The 15,347-nt window shown below is 45.1% G+C and overlaps 1 protein-coding gene across 1 annotated transcript in view; it reads left to right on the forward strand.

The window, feature by feature from the left end:
- The window catches only part of CELF4 (CUGBP, Elav-like family member 4), a 46,960-nt gene that overhangs the window by 11,731 nt on the left and 19,882 nt on the right, over positions 1-15,347 (forward strand). The window contains exons 3-5 of the mRNA XM_010023654.1: positions 5,489-5,554; positions 7,239-7,319; positions 13,430-13,513. Coding sequence (XP_010021956.1) covers positions 5,489-5,554; positions 7,239-7,319; positions 13,430-13,513 — 231 coding nt within the window. The remainder of the gene's footprint in view (positions 1-5,488; positions 5,555-7,238; positions 7,320-13,429; positions 13,514-15,347) is intronic.

Below are 15,347 nucleotides of genomic sequence, written 5' to 3' on the forward strand. Positions count from 1 at the left end.
AAAGTGATTTAAATTGGATTTAAGGAGAAGGTGAATAGAGCCCTCCCACTCAGTTATTTATTTATTTATTTTAACCCTGGCCTTCACATAGATTTTCTTTGCTATCATTATTTAATCCTCCCCCACCCCACCCCACTGACTGAATAGCCCGGCCCCTGATTGCTCTCCACCCCATCCACCCTCCCAGAGGTGACAGTGGCCAATCTGCAGCTCCTGGGAGAGGTGTAAAATGCCTCCAGGACAGTGAGAAGAAAGAATAGATGGGGCAGAGCACAAAGCTGTGGATCCAGGTGATAACATGTGTTTGTAGACCCGTGCAGGGAGCAGTATTGCAAAATAGAATGAAATAGATGGAATAAAACATGTCTGTTGGGAAACGCATAGGCAATCAGAAGCAAGGAGCAAAGAGGGTATCATGTAGGCGTAAAGTTTGATGCTTCCTTCCACCAGAGTGAAATCCGGGGGATCTTAGCGGCTGAAAATATGCCAGACCCTGCTTTTGTCTCTCAGAGGCACTGGGCATCTCTGATTCCAGAGAGCAGATTTCCTTGGCTTCCTTATGTCCCCACACTGTCCCATACCCCACTGAGAGGGTTGCAAGGCCCCCTTTTAATGACTTGGACAGTAACCATCATCCTTTTTCCTTACCACCCCCATTGGCTTCAGTGCAGCTCTTCCTGATTCACATCCCTGCCCATCACAGCCCTCTGTCCCTTACTACCATTATCACCTGAGCACCCATATAACAGCTCGTCCTGGCCAGGCACTGTAGCTGGGTTATAGGCATCTCAGGAGGGATTCTTTATAGAACATCACTTAACCCGATTTTATTTATTTTTAACAACATGCTTCATTCTGCCACCTCCATCCTTTCATTCTCTGACAAAAGTTAAATGTCAGGTCTAACACTAGCTGAATGCCCCTTTAAAAAGTTTGATTTCAATCTCGAGATATATCAGCAGTAAGAAAGCTTCCTGGTGTTAATTTTAAAGCACTGGTATTTCATGCTGACTTGGGAAATCATCCTTGGGTTTTGGCATCAGGCAGAGGATTTGGAAAGTGACATTAACAGATCTACTTTCTTTGAAGGACTAGGGAGTCATTTCTTGACTTCTGCCTAATGAATAAGTGCTGCCTTCGTTAAATTTATATTTATGGCCATATAGTAGGTCATTGGCTTGTTTTATGTCTCCAGGTTTATGGAAGGTTATCTTGCCATGGTCACCTTGTGGCATCTTGGCCAGAATCGTCTTGCAAAGAGACAATTGTATCTGAGCAGGATTTTTCCCGTGGAGATATGGAAATGATCAAATTAATATAGAGGTGATGTCCAGGGATAAAGCTCTTGCCCTGAGCTGCCAAATGAAGTTACTATTAGCATCTGTTTTCACAGTACACCTTTATTTGCCCTGGCAAGGCCAGATCCTCAGCTTCTGTGAAGCAGCAAAGCTACATTAACTTCAGCAGTGCTGATGTGATTGATAGTTGTCCTCTGGCCTCTCAGAAGCCTTTCTACTTCTTTCACTTCACCAGCTGATCCTCAGTGTGCACATTACATCATGTTTAATCTCTTAAATGTCTGTATGTTGGACATAAGATCACCATGACTCTGACCACAAGGAAAAGCTATTTCAAATGTTACCTATAGGCACATTTCACAGACAGTCACCAGTACATCCATGGTCTTTTGATCATGTTAAAACTAGAGACATCCTAGTTTTGGTCCAAAAACCCCTTTAAGGTTCTTTATGATATCCACGTCCCTCATTTAGTGTCTCCTGTATCCCTATAGATGTTACCAGCCCATACTCAGCTATTTACTTCTGGTCCACAGTGGTCTTACACCCTGGCACAGACAGCATGCAGAGGAGCTGGAGTCTGTTCGCAGCCCCACATGCCCATGTTCAAGTAATACTTGCAGTACAGAGAAGACTGGCCAGCTGGATGGGGCGGAAGAGTAGCTGACACAGGGTAACTCCTGCCTTAACAAAGCATGACCTGTGTGAAGGCCGCAGGAGTGCACACCCTATTAGATTCTGTGCATCATATGGAGGAATAAAGCCACCTTCCCTCATCATGTCCTTGTGTGGAGACACAGAAATGATTCATGTCTCCCCATCATGTTGAATTTTGGCATATGGTCTGCTCCATCCTACAGCCATACATAAACCCTGGGGCAGGTTGGCTCTGGACTGTGAGTCCCTCGTACATCTGAGCCCTCGCTGAACTTCTCATGGGTCATTAGTATGTAGCAGGGCTGTCATTTTGCTGAACACAGCATGGCCACAACTTCCTCAAACCTCTAATCTGCGTCTTGAGATTTCTGGATCAATACCAGCCGTTGGCTTCATCCACACTACAGCTGGGAGCACAGGCAGTTATGCCCTTCACTAGGTTTAATTCATCTGGCAGAGTGAGCAGCAGCATGAAGATATGCTCATGGCTGCCCAAGCTACCTTGGCTTCGTGCCGGGGTATCCAGCTGGCCCTGAAGTCTGTGTCCCTGCACCTTCACAGGCCATGTTGGTCAGCATGGACACATCCACTGTACTGAAACCACATCTTCGTTGGCTGAATAAACACACTCTTCAAGCTACGGAAGGCAAGTTCTTTCATGAGCAAAGGTCATCGCTTCTGTTTTTAAGAGCTGCCAATTCTTGCTGGTGGTGACTCACCACAACTGCTTTTCCCAAACAGCCAAGGTAGGGTATAAGACTACAAGTAAAACACAGAGCCCCAAGCCAGGGTTGGTGCCTCCCTGTGCTGTCTGTTCCTACAGCCCAGAGATGCTTTCTACTTGCTCCTTTTCAAACGCGTGCAGGAATGGTTGGGTCAGTGCTAGGGTCTTGTGGGCTAGACCAGCCACCTTGATATTCTTTACCTATGAGCAAGTGATTCCCAGCTTGAAGCAAAGCTGGCTAAAGCCAGGGAAGAGTCTTTCCAGTAGCATGCATGTGCTGTGAGCCAGGAGGAAATTTCCAGTATGATCTAAGGTAGAAGGCAGCTTCCTGAGAAAGAAACATCCAGTTAGATACTACTCTTGCTGACAAGTTGTTAAGATGCAGGAAAATAATGAAATCTAAAAGCTTTGTGAGGGAGAGGAAAAAGGCTGCATTCAAAGGCTTGTTGTCCTAGACCCTTTAAATAAAGCATTTGTCTAGTTTTAATATTTAATCTTAAAGGTGATTTTCAGTGTATATTTCCTAAGCAGAATGGCTTAGTTATGATGAGCAGAGTATGGCTCCAAAGGCAGCTGAGATATCCATAGATGGGGTAACGAGAGGAGCTCTGCAGTGAGCCCAGCAGCTCTGTTAAGGACGTAAACTCAGCTATGGCTGAAAGAAAGGACAGTTCCCATGTGTGCTCCACTAAGGTAGGAAATAAGGGAAAGGACCACAGCCTGACAGGTACTGCTCAGTGACGTCTCCCGTGCCAGCAAAGAGGCAGTCATTGCTAATTGTCAGCATATCAGACAGAGTATGCCTGATCCAGACACAGCTGGAGTGGAAAGAAATTATGTGAGTGTATCTCTCAAGCAGCAGAGACAGTTTCTTCTTCTAACTCTATAAACTATTGAGTTCAACCAAGGAAGGATAATTGCCTTTGGGGCAGACACAGTAGATCATCTCCTTTACTGAAGACTGAAAAACCATAGTTGTCTTAAAAAGATCTGCTCCCTTTACCTCATGCCCCCTCACCTTCCGCAGGAGATATCTTCTACCTGACAGGACTTGGTCATTTTGGTGGGTTCAAGATATTATGACCTATTCTCCCAAAAGGGTGCAAGAACTGATGTATCACTTAACATTTCATAGCCATTCAGTTTTCTTCTGGAGCAATATGCTCAACGTTTCATATTTAGAGGAAAACAGTTTTGGGCAGAGATTAAAAAGAACAGGACTTAGTTGTTTCAAGATGGTAGGAATAAGTGGACAAGGTTTTTACATTTTCCAAGCATTTCCTCCAGTTTCCTGGAGTATCTACTCTTTAAAGGTACAGCTTTGCACCTCCACTATGCCTTCCACTAATCTCCCACTAATCTCCCTAAGATTGCAATCCCACTTATTTCTTCCTGTGACTTCCCCATCCTCAAAGTCCTTATGAGTCAGTTATGCTCTAATGAACAGGAGCATCTGAGCCTTAGCCAGCTAATTGGGTTTTCCCCCTCAAAGTTTAATCTTCCCAAGATTCCTCATATTTTGGGAGGAAAGTGCAAGATCTTGCAAGCTTCCATCATGATCAATGGCAGTCTTTGAAATTAAGCTTCAAGTTGGCATTTACATCTGTAAGAAAATACTTCGTCCATGTTCCTTGGGTCCTGTAACACTCATGTGCCAGCCTCCCCTACATTTCTGCATATAGCCAGTGTCTCTCTTTGGATAGATCAATGCACCAGATTCCCTTCCAAGAAGGCTACATCTTTACATCCTCCAAGCCCTTGTCTCCAGCCACATGCCTGTGCTTGCAGGAAAGAAAAAGGTGGGATGAAGGGGGGAAAGTAGCAACTCCTAAAGGATCATCCTACAAGTAAGAAGCCGGAGAGAACACATAAATGTAGAACTGTGCAGCACCAATAAATACAAATTAAACTCATAACAAGAAGTGAAATATTAGGGCCAAGGTGACATTTGGACTGGAGGTTCAGCCAAGCTTTGCTTTAAATTTTTTATTGCTGCAGATAAAGAAAGAGCTTATACAACACGTTTCTCTCTTTCTCCCCCTATCAACCAGAGGGGAAAAGGAAAACAGAAATCTTAACTAGCTTTGGTTGTATTTGAGCTAGACTTCAAAGTTTCTCAAAAATAAACAGTTTTTAAGGGGGAGGAATGCACACTTGTAAAGAGAGAAAATGCACTTTGAAGCCAGCAAGGGACTGCATGCCTTATGCAGAGATTCACAGCATCCTCCCTGGAGCAGAAAAGTGGCATCCTCCTCCCCTCCAAGCAGCATTTCCTTTTTCATGGGGGGCTGCCTGGCAGCAACACAGTCCTTCGAAGGGATGTTGGGATGGCAGGAGCCACTGCTTTGTTCTCTTCTCCTTCCTCCTGCTATGCCCCTCTTGTTTTCTGCTCTGATTGAAAGTTCCATGTGACTGTAGCTGTCACTGAGATCTGAGTTTGCACAGCACCTAGCGCAGTGTCAGTCCTGGCTTAAGATGAGGGCTCTTTGGGGTTCATTACTGCCACGCCAAAAATCCACATGATCGGAGGTGGGCTCCATAATTTAAGCTTGGGAAAGAGGGGAGGGGTTTGTGTGTCCTCTGCTCCAAGTCTCACAGGGTGGTTGGTGGCTGGGGGACAGAGCCCTGTTGGATATCACGGGAAGGCTCTGTGCTCTCCTGTCTGTAGGATGAGTGACCTGCTCCCTTTCTGGGACCTTCAGCCCCTGGGTCTGTCTGTCTCACACTACGTACTGATGAGGGAGGGGAAAAGCAGAGTGTCTGTCATGTTTTAACCCTTTGATTCCTTCTCTGTCTTGTGTCTCCACAGCACAAAGCCCCACTGCAGCAGACCCCTTGCAGCAAGCCTACGCTGGAGTGCAGCAGTACGCAGGTCGTTAGTATTAACACTTTCTCTCAATAAACCTTTCTCTTTTGTAAAGCCTTTAATCTCTGAACACACCCAAGGGGACTGGGTGAGAGAGGTGTTTGGTGATATAGGGGCAAGCTGGTGGCCACAGACTCAGGTTAAATTCACACTTCTTGTGGAAACAAACATAAAGCCCATTGCCTTCTCTCCCGAAGGAGTCAACCTCTCCCCTTCCTTCAGGGAATGGCTTCCACTGGCCTGTATCTTGGTGCAGCTTCATTATCAGGACCAGGTCCAGTCTGCTTAGCACAGTGCACAAGTGCCAAGTCAGGCCACTGGTTTGGAGGCCACTTTCTGTAACAGATCTCCTGACTACTGCAACAAGGAGGTGAGATGGGCAGCCAGACCCTGCAGAGCCACTACTGCTATGCCTGGCAGGGTTTGGTATCTCTGCATACGACCGTGTTTCAGGGTACGTCTACACTGGCCATACCCCAGCTATGTAGTTTGAGGCTTGCTTAAGAGCTATGCAGACATACTTCTTGCTTCTCAGCAGCTTTCTCCGCAGCTCCCAGGTGAGCCTCCACTTGCATTGCCCTGTCTGCTGAGCAGCTCCTTTGCAGTTGATGGACTGACACCAGCCAAAGTGACCTGGTGCAGACCATGACCCCACTGTGTTCAGCCTCCCCTCACGAGGTGTCCATGGCCAGCGTTGCAAGGAAGCTGCCACCCCAAAGTCATTATTTCCTGTGGTAACTGGAGCAATCATGGTCTCCCGTTGAGGAATGGCTATTATCTCATGTCAGCACTGTATCTGGAAACTTAATTTAATTCTCCATGTAGGGCTTCATTTGCCAGTGTTTTAGTTATTGTCATTTATTGCTTGTGAGCTTTGATAGATGGGAAGCAGCTCAACCCTTTGAGCTGTTAATTAACCCCTCTGCACACACATGGCCTCTATCCCCCTCTCTCTGGGCTCACAGGCGACCCATACTCTGTATTTTTAGCAGCAAGGCACATCATCTACCATCTGTGGTAGTGAATGGCTCCCCTTGTCTGCTTGGTGGGGGAGCTGAGATGGGGAAAATTGTTTAATTGCTCCACACTGTTTCCACCGTGTTTGTGTTGGAGAGAGGAAGTCTCTATGGACGTGAAAGAAAATGTTGTCTGTCTGAGAGTGTATGTGCAACTGTGCCTATAAGGTGTGTGGGTATATGACGGTTAAAGTAAGAGAGGAAACACAAGGGTGAACTGTTTTTATGAACATATGAACTAACCAGGGCACAAGAGGCATTACAGAGGGAAAAGTGTGCATGCATTCTGCGTGGCTGTCAGCATGGGCATCGACACACTGAGCTCATGAATGAATGTGTTTGTGGAACCATCTGGGATGCTTACACAGCTCTACTGGGAAAGATCTCGGCAAAGACCCTCATTTACATGGTATGGTAGTCCCCAGTGTTGGATTGCTGGTGAAACTGAAGGGAGGGTGGGTGCTCAGGGCCATGTGGCACCTCCTGGAGCACAACCATAGTGCTTATGACACATCTCAGGTTGCCTTTCACAGAGACAAAATTCAGAAAGCCCACCTCTAGCTTGGTACGATGGTTTCAAAGCCATCATACGCTCCTTGAAATGAAAAATGAAAGCTTCTTACTTCCCAGCACTGAAATCTGTTTCCCTTTCTTCTCTCCCTTTCTCTCCCCTGTAGCTGCTTATCCTGCTGCTTATGGCCAGATTAGCCAAGCCTTCCCACAGCCACCTCCCATGATCCCACAGCAACAGAGAGAAGGTAAGTAAATGGGCTGTCCTCCTTTCTGGCCCCAACACATCATCCCCACCACGTTGTTTCTGCTTCTCATACACCTCGAGAGGCATCCATTAAACACCCAATTTCTTTGAATCCCTGGTCCACTGACTCTTTCCTCCTTTTCCATATGAGACACAGCATCATTGGCTCTAACAGCAGTATGCAGGAACATCCTCATGGGCAATTGCCGCTGAGATCTCCTGAGTCCCCCAGGAGGGGAGAGTGCTGATGTGCATGGGCCATGGAAAGACCTGCTAGCAGCATAGGCAGTAATGTCCAGTGGGGGTCTGTGTTCAAGAGAAGCAACAAGAATGTGGATAAAAAAGCAATTTCATTGGAATAAAGAATTTAATAGGGAACAAACCACTGGTGGCCTTTCATTAGAAGCCAGTAACGTGATTTCAGACACCTGCTATTTAGAGAACAAGGGCCTGCTATTTAGAGGAGCTGATCTGGTCCTTTCAGCATCCTTTGATAATCTGGAAACACCAATCAGCCCTTTTAGAGCAAAATCTCTGTATCAGGAGGAGGTGAATCATGTAGTGAAAGTACCCATTCCTTTACATTGACTATAAATGGAGCTGGGTTATCTAGGCCACAGGACTTGATGGCTTCACTGGAAACATGAAATGTAAGGAGAGGTCAATCTCCCATTACTGCATGTAAATACTCTGGAGGGCAACCATGCCATGTGATGTTCCCTTTACAGTCAGTGGGGAGCAGTGGAATCCTCAGAGGCAACCCACTCAGGTGGTCCCAAACATCCTCCTGAGAATCACTGCTCCCTTTGGACAAGAGGACCCTGCTTGCCTAAGTGAGGCGTTTAAGTCAGGTGCTTCAGCTTAGAGACCCTCATTTTAAATAATTACATTTCAACTTTTATCCTCTACTAGATCACTAATTCAGATATACTCTATGATACACGTGTTATTATATATATATAATGACATCTAATATTTAAATGTAGTGTAATAGAATGAAATGAATCAGGATTACACTATCAAACTAAAATATTCTAGTGGGCTAGAACTACTTTGGGGGAGAAATCTCATTTTGTAAGAAAATTAGAAATGTCAGCATTTCGATCTAATTTGGAATTAATTTTTTTCCAATGTCAGAATTTCCTGGGGAACACAACTTCCAGCTCCTGATTAGCTCTAGTACATGTCCCTGCTGTGAGAACAGATGCACAGACCTAACGTATCATTACAGAGATGTTTCCCCCATGCTGAAGGACTTTGCTTTTTATTACTTACTGGGGTTAGATTAAGCACAGGACAAAATGGCGAGCAGATCATTGCTCAGCATAGCATTGCACCAGGAACCGTCAGAAGCAAGGGAGTGCTGTGAACACTTTGAAGACCCACTTCCCAAAGCTCCCTGTGTTCCAATGCATGGTGTGTTGCTGTGGGTTGACAGTGAGTGTCACCCAGTGGACAAGCTGTCTCATAACTCCTCACTTCTTCAACTAAGCAGTTGGTACCGGGCATATTTGAGGACCAGACACACGAAATGAACCATCAGTCTAATGCAGGTTGCCATTCCCAGTGTCCTCCATTTTCCTGCAGTGTTGAGATGTTGTGGCTTTCTCTGCTGATTGCTCGAGGGAGAATCTCCAAGGCAGGACACTCGCTTTTAGCAGAGGGCCAAGATTTTTAAGCATCTCTAACCCTTAACGGGAAAACACAGCAAGAGGGAACTCTAATAATAATAACGCTCAGTGCTGAGAAGAGTACTTTATGTTTGCAAGGATGTGCACAAACATTGATTCGGTAATGAACCAGCCCTACCACAACAATAACATCAATGATCACATTGTTAATAACAATGCTAATTCTCCTCTCCCAGATCCCAGTTGGATAACAAGCCCAGAGCCACTTGGCTGCTGCAACATTTCTATAGAGATTAGTCATTACTTCCATATAAGCGCCAAAGCTGCCAGCAGCTGACAGGGCACATACGGTGGAACAGATTCAAAACGATCAAAGCTATAGAGATGAAGTCTTGATTCAGGCCATGTCAACCAGGAAAAACTTGGGGCTAATTCTAAATTTGAATGGTATTATTCATCTTGACATAGCTTCTGAAACTATAAGTACACATAGATATTAAAGTGTTGCAGGCTTTTGTCTCCCATCTGCGCTATGCTCAAACATGCTGGGACTGAATAGCAGGCAGATGCAGAAGAGTGAAATTCCAGCCTCTGAGTATTTACTGTAGAGGTGAGGTGTCCAACTGACCAAAGGTCTACAAACTAACTTCAGGCAACCTTATGGGACAGCCCATTTTGAACTACTGTTGGAAGACCAGTCTGGTCATAACCTTTCCTTATGACACTGATTCTTGGTGTTGAGGATGCAATGATTGATAGACAGCTGATGTCAGCATAGGTATATGGAATTTACTCATGTTGACAGGGGACATGCAGGGATAGATTGGGTTTGCAGCTATCCCCCATATACTCCTCTCAAAAAATGAACTGGAAGGTGAGGAGCATGGGCAGAGCAATGGCTTAGCAGCTGAGCTCCAACCAAGCAGAGTCAGCATGGTCCCACCACAGAGTTCTCTACCATGCGCTTCTGTGCTCTCAATCACAGATTTTTTCATTACCCAGCATGGTCCGCCTGTAATTTACAGACTATGCATAAACTGTGTATTCTTTAAAACTTTTCTTTCGTTTTTGTCTGAATCAAGGTTATCTACGCTTCTTGTGTATTAATGAACAGCAATATCTATAACTTAAAGCTATAAAACCAAGAACTATCGTAAGTGTCAAGGTAGAAATGAACTTTGATACTCTTCTCATGATGTGTCATGAGGGTTAGATTTAGACCTGACTTACAGCCCTTTTGAAAACCAAAGTAAAGTATGAGGTAAGTAATCTTAGTACTGCATTCAGCCCTGAACTGCCAAGTATCCCGATCTCTGATAAGCATAGAAGCACAGAATCATAGAATGGTCTTGGTTGGAAGGGACTTTAAAGATCATCCAGTTCCAATCCCCTGCCACAGGCAGGGACACCTTTCACTAGACCAAGTTGCTCAAAGCCCTATTCAACCTGGCCTTGAACTCAGTCCAAAACAGGACCTTTCTGTCTAGCAAGATAGTAGGAGTCTTTCACTAAGGTTTTGCCACATCAGCTATTATCTTCTTCTTGCTTCAGTGATCCTAACAGAGTCCATTAAAACTCATTGCATGTGTACGCTTAGAACTAAGTTAGTTCTTCATAGCATTCTGAGATGAACAACTCATGCCTTTGAATTCTTAAAACTATACATGAATATATGAGGAGTTTGTCATACACATAAACATACAGTCTTCCACAGAGTGCCCAGATTAACTTGACTCAGGCAAAAAAAAACCAAAAAATCCACAAAGTAGAAGAGCTGAGGCAGACAGATCTTGTTTTGTGCATTCTTTATCAAGGAGTCTAACTGCGATAGGTAAGTTATGGATGAATAGATTTAACAAGAAATTGCCTGTTAAATTCTAATGGCAGAATTTTCATATGTGAGGATGGTAAAACAAATCAAACTACCTCATGTTGTTTCTCAGTAGCAGGTGGAGTTTTCAGCATTGGAAATTAATGAAAGCCCTCTGTAGCTGGGAACAGAGCGAGTTTGGCCTTGAATGTCTGAGTTGGTATGGGAAGCAGCAGTATGGGTTTCCCAGCCACATTTCAGAGCCGAACTGGGCTTTGAGGATGGTCTCTGCTTTTTCACATCTTCCTTGGTCTCTTTCTCTTCGTCTCTGAGGAGTGTGAGGTAAGGCTGATCTCAAGGTGAACTAATGGTTGTTCTCTCCTTGAGCCCAACCTTTAAACCTGGTGTAAATGAAGTTGTGTGACTCCTGGTCTGCCTTATGCCTTAGTAGGTGGTTCTCAGCACAAGCAGGCAGAATCCCTACTCATGCACAACACATCCAAGACCCCAGGAAATGCAGCTGGTATTTTTGAAAGAATTTGCCAGTTTTACAGAGCAAACTGCTGGCTCTGGTGATGTCGGTGGGAATTTTGCCACTAATTGCAACAAAGCCAAGATTTTACCCATTCTATTATAATGTGCATCTCAAATCCCACAAGAGAAGTGCTCTGGGGCATATTCAGATGAAGGAATGAATTTTTCCCTGCTATTCTGGCCTGTGGTCTTCTCCTGGGCAGAATTTTCTCAATTCTATCAGACACCTAAGAGGGTCGGTGTTTGTTTAACACTTTCAGACTGTTTCAGATCTAGTTTACCATGCCAATAACTCCACAATTCGTGGAAATAAACTGCAGCAAGGACTGGAGAAGGGATAGTTGCTCTGTGAGGAGGCTAAGGAAGAGGCAGACACGAGGAGGAGGATGGTAAAGCTTGGCATGAAATAGGGGAGCCTGACTGTGGGTGACTGAGGTTCAAAAGTAATTTAGCTAAGCAGATGACCGGGTGCCTAATTAGTTAATTATTCCACTATCCCCCCCATTTGGAAGAAACCCTGTTACCATCCTCATGACCTCTAGGAAATGCACAAGATGCAAAGGATCAGCTGTTCCTTCATGACAGTCCTTTTAGCAAATTAGTGGGGAAAATTGTGCTTAGCAAATATTCATTAGGGCTTCATTTTCCATTAATCCAAAAGGAAATGTGGAGAGCCTGTGACTTCAATCACGCTGAGGCCCAGGAATTTTAATGAGGTTTAAATGGGCATCTGCCAGAGTCCTGACTTCGCTGTACTTCTCCTGCCAGCCGGGGGGATGAATAATGGCTAATAAAAGGTGGGAGCATCTAAGCGAACTCCTCTCCCTAACAGGAAAGGCAAAGTTGTAATTTGCTGTGTTATGACACCATAATTGTGCCCTGATGAAGAAAACTACAGTATTAAAACACCCTTTCCTTCCCCACACTGTGTCCCAGATGTAAATGGGGGAAAGCTGGTTGAGTCAGGTCACAGGGTTATAGGCACATGGGTTGGGCGAAGAAGGAAACACTCCTTCCCTCTGTCCTCTTACCCTTGCATCAAGGATCACAAACTGTATCCTCTTCATCTTCAACCCCCTGAGCAAAGCAGAGCTGGAGTTACCTGTTGAGGCTAGTGCAGAGCTGGGTGGCAGCTGGAAGTACCATTGAAAGTAAGACCATGAAAAAAACAATCTTTGACTCCTCAAACTATACAGTTTTTTCTGATGGACTCTGCAATGGCTTTAGATGTTTATTTTTGTCAACAAAACCACTTGTACATTCCCATTCCCTTTTGACTTTTCCTCAAGTACAACACGCTTCAAAATCAAAATCCCAGTGAAAAGCTTTATTCTTGGTTATTTGATCAGAGGCAGATTTTCCCTTTTCTGCCCTAAAACACAATTTCCACCAAATATTTTCTGAAAATCTGTACTTTAACATAACTGCATATTCCAGCTAAAAATTCCTCTCAGGGTATTTTCCCACACAGTCTCTGAAGTCTGTAAGAGTATATGTTACAGCATTGAGGCAAAAAAGGCAACTCCTCTTGTCCAGTAATTCAGATTTGTAATGTCTCTTTGAGACCCTTTAGAATGGGGGACATGCTCAAACTGTGCAGATTTGGGGAGTTTTCAGGCTGGGTCGAGCTGGGGGGTTGAACGTAAAATTCTATGGAACAAAATAAGCCTTTGGGTTTTTGCATATCTTTCTACTTGTTAACACAGTCCTTACACAGATACAAGAAGGATAATGAAACTTCTGCATGTGAGAAGAAGGAAAGGCTATTGTGTGTCACCCAAAACTCTACAGATTAAATGAGATTGTGAGGAGCAAAATAAAACTATGAATGGTATTCTTTCATTCTTTTAGTTACTCCTTCTTCCGTCTTTCCATGGCCACATGTGCTGCTGCATTCCTCTGTCTCTGGGTTTTATCCTGGTGTCTGTTCTGGGAAGGCTAATGAAGTTAGCATAGCCTCTGGGTGACTTTCGGAGCTGCTGGTCTTCTGTTTTGTCCATTCCTCTGGGAGTCTATACACTGATTCCTAGAGGTGACCCCTCATCTGTCAGAGAGAGGGGATGACAACATAAATCACCATGTAATTTCTCATATCCTATTTCTCTCCATTCATGAGTCTTCTTTTCCTCTTGATAGGACCAGAGGGCTGTAACCTGTTTATCTACCATCTGCCCCAGGAGTTTGGGGATGCTGAGCTGATGCAGATGTTCCTGCCTTTCGGTAATGTCATCTCCTCGAAAGTGTTTGTGGATCGGGCGACAAACCAAAGTAAATGCTTTGGTGGGTAAAGATAACAAAACAATTAGATTCATCCAGGAAGGGGCTTTCTCTGAATACTTTACCTTTCAAACTGCTTTCTTTCTGCTTAAGCTTTATGATTTCTCTCAAATTACTCCTGTCAATACTTTCCCCCTTCCCTCTTTCTCTCCTAATTGTCTCATGCTCAGAGTTGTATGCAAGTGAAGGACTGGCATCTCACCAGGAGCAAGCTGCTGAGGCTGCTGGTGATGGGGTGGGAAATGTACTCCCCTTGGAAGGGGAGGTGGGGAGGGTACAGAAAAGACTAAAGTGTCTGGAGCAAAGTGGAGGGGACTGGAGGGTGAAGTGCTGACAGGGTCAGCAGTGGGAGCATGTGGCAGAAGAGGAATTTCTGTACCTAAACAAAATGAAAAACAGGCCATGGGATTTAAGGGAAGACAGAGATGTGAGGGCAGCTATCCAGCACCTGTGATGCATTAGACTGCAAGGGGACAATGGCTGAACATCAGCTGAAAACCTAGTCTTCTTGGGGGATGGCTGCTTGGTGGATTGCAGGTAGCCTACTGGACCCCAGACAGCACCACAGCAGATACAGGTAGACTGACCTAACCCTGTGCCTCAGCTGATTGATAGACCATGTTAAGAGGCTGAGTGTGAAAGCTGAACCATGCTCACACAACTCTGGCCCTGCTGCTGGCTCAACTCTGCCAGCTGGAGCTTGGAAAGAGCATAGCCTCAGCTGCCTGTAAGCCACCAGCTAGGGACACCCTGAGATACACCCGCAATGGGAGGCATCAGCCAGCCAGCAGACATGTGGTGTTGTGTCCATGGTGTCTCAGTAGGATCCTGCTGTCTGTGAAGGTGTTCCTGCAAAGGGTCCCCTCTGGCAGTGCAGCAGCATGGGGACCCTGTTGCACTGGATCCCATCCCACCTGGTGGGCAGGGGATCTCCCTCATCAATGTGCCTTCCACTGGGATGTGCAATTCCTGGTTCTCCACCATCTCGTTGCAGACCTTCCCTGAAAAATGCAGCCAGACACACTATTGCTTTTCTTTTCGTGTTACTTGCAGCTAATCTGGACTCTGTCTCTCAGGCAAACTTCCAGAGTTCAGACCCATTGGAGTTTCATCTGATTTTAAAGCCACTCTCAGTCTCCACACTATGCTTCCCTTCCATGCTGCCATCCCCTTTCCCCTCCTGGACAGCTCACCCCCCAAAATTTGTACCTCATCCCTTGCTAGCTATGGTGCATGTCAGACAGTACTTAAAAGTGTTTCATGCCCCTTCACCATCCACAGTTCCTCCTGCCCATCCATAGAGTGTCTGGGCAGGCTATTTTTCCCTTTGTTTGAAAGAGCTCTGTTACCTAGTGTGAGGGGACACAGCGTTCTCCTTAGCCAGTAGTCATCGGGTTGCTGCCCTCTCATGTACTAGATGAATGAAGGACAAAGAGTTTGGTTCTGTGAAGATGCAGTTGGGAAATTCAGGTGAGATATTATGAGTTAGCCACATTCTCTCCAGCACCTACCTGCTTCTTAGAGATGTAACCATGTAAAACCTCATAACAAGATGAGCAGACAAGCACAGCTCTAGGTGGCTGAAAGCTGATAGTTCAAGGATAACCACTAGTTGGACCTTTGTCAATGAGATGCCATTCCTATCGTAAATGTTTAAGGCACTACTGGACCTGGTTCTCCACATATTGACAAGTGGGAAGACCAAAGGTAAACAGAGAAATGAGCTGGAAGCCAAGTCGAGTAAGGGATAGTATCTTCTGGACAAGTATTCACCTTA

The sequence above is a fragment of the Nestor notabilis genome, unplaced genomic scaffold (assembly GCF_000696875.1).
Source record: "Nestor notabilis isolate BGI_N333 unplaced genomic scaffold, ASM69687v1 scaffold17751, whole genome shotgun sequence".
In the NCBI taxonomy this organism is placed as follows: Eukaryota; Metazoa; Chordata; class Aves; order Psittaciformes; family Psittacidae; genus Nestor; species Nestor notabilis.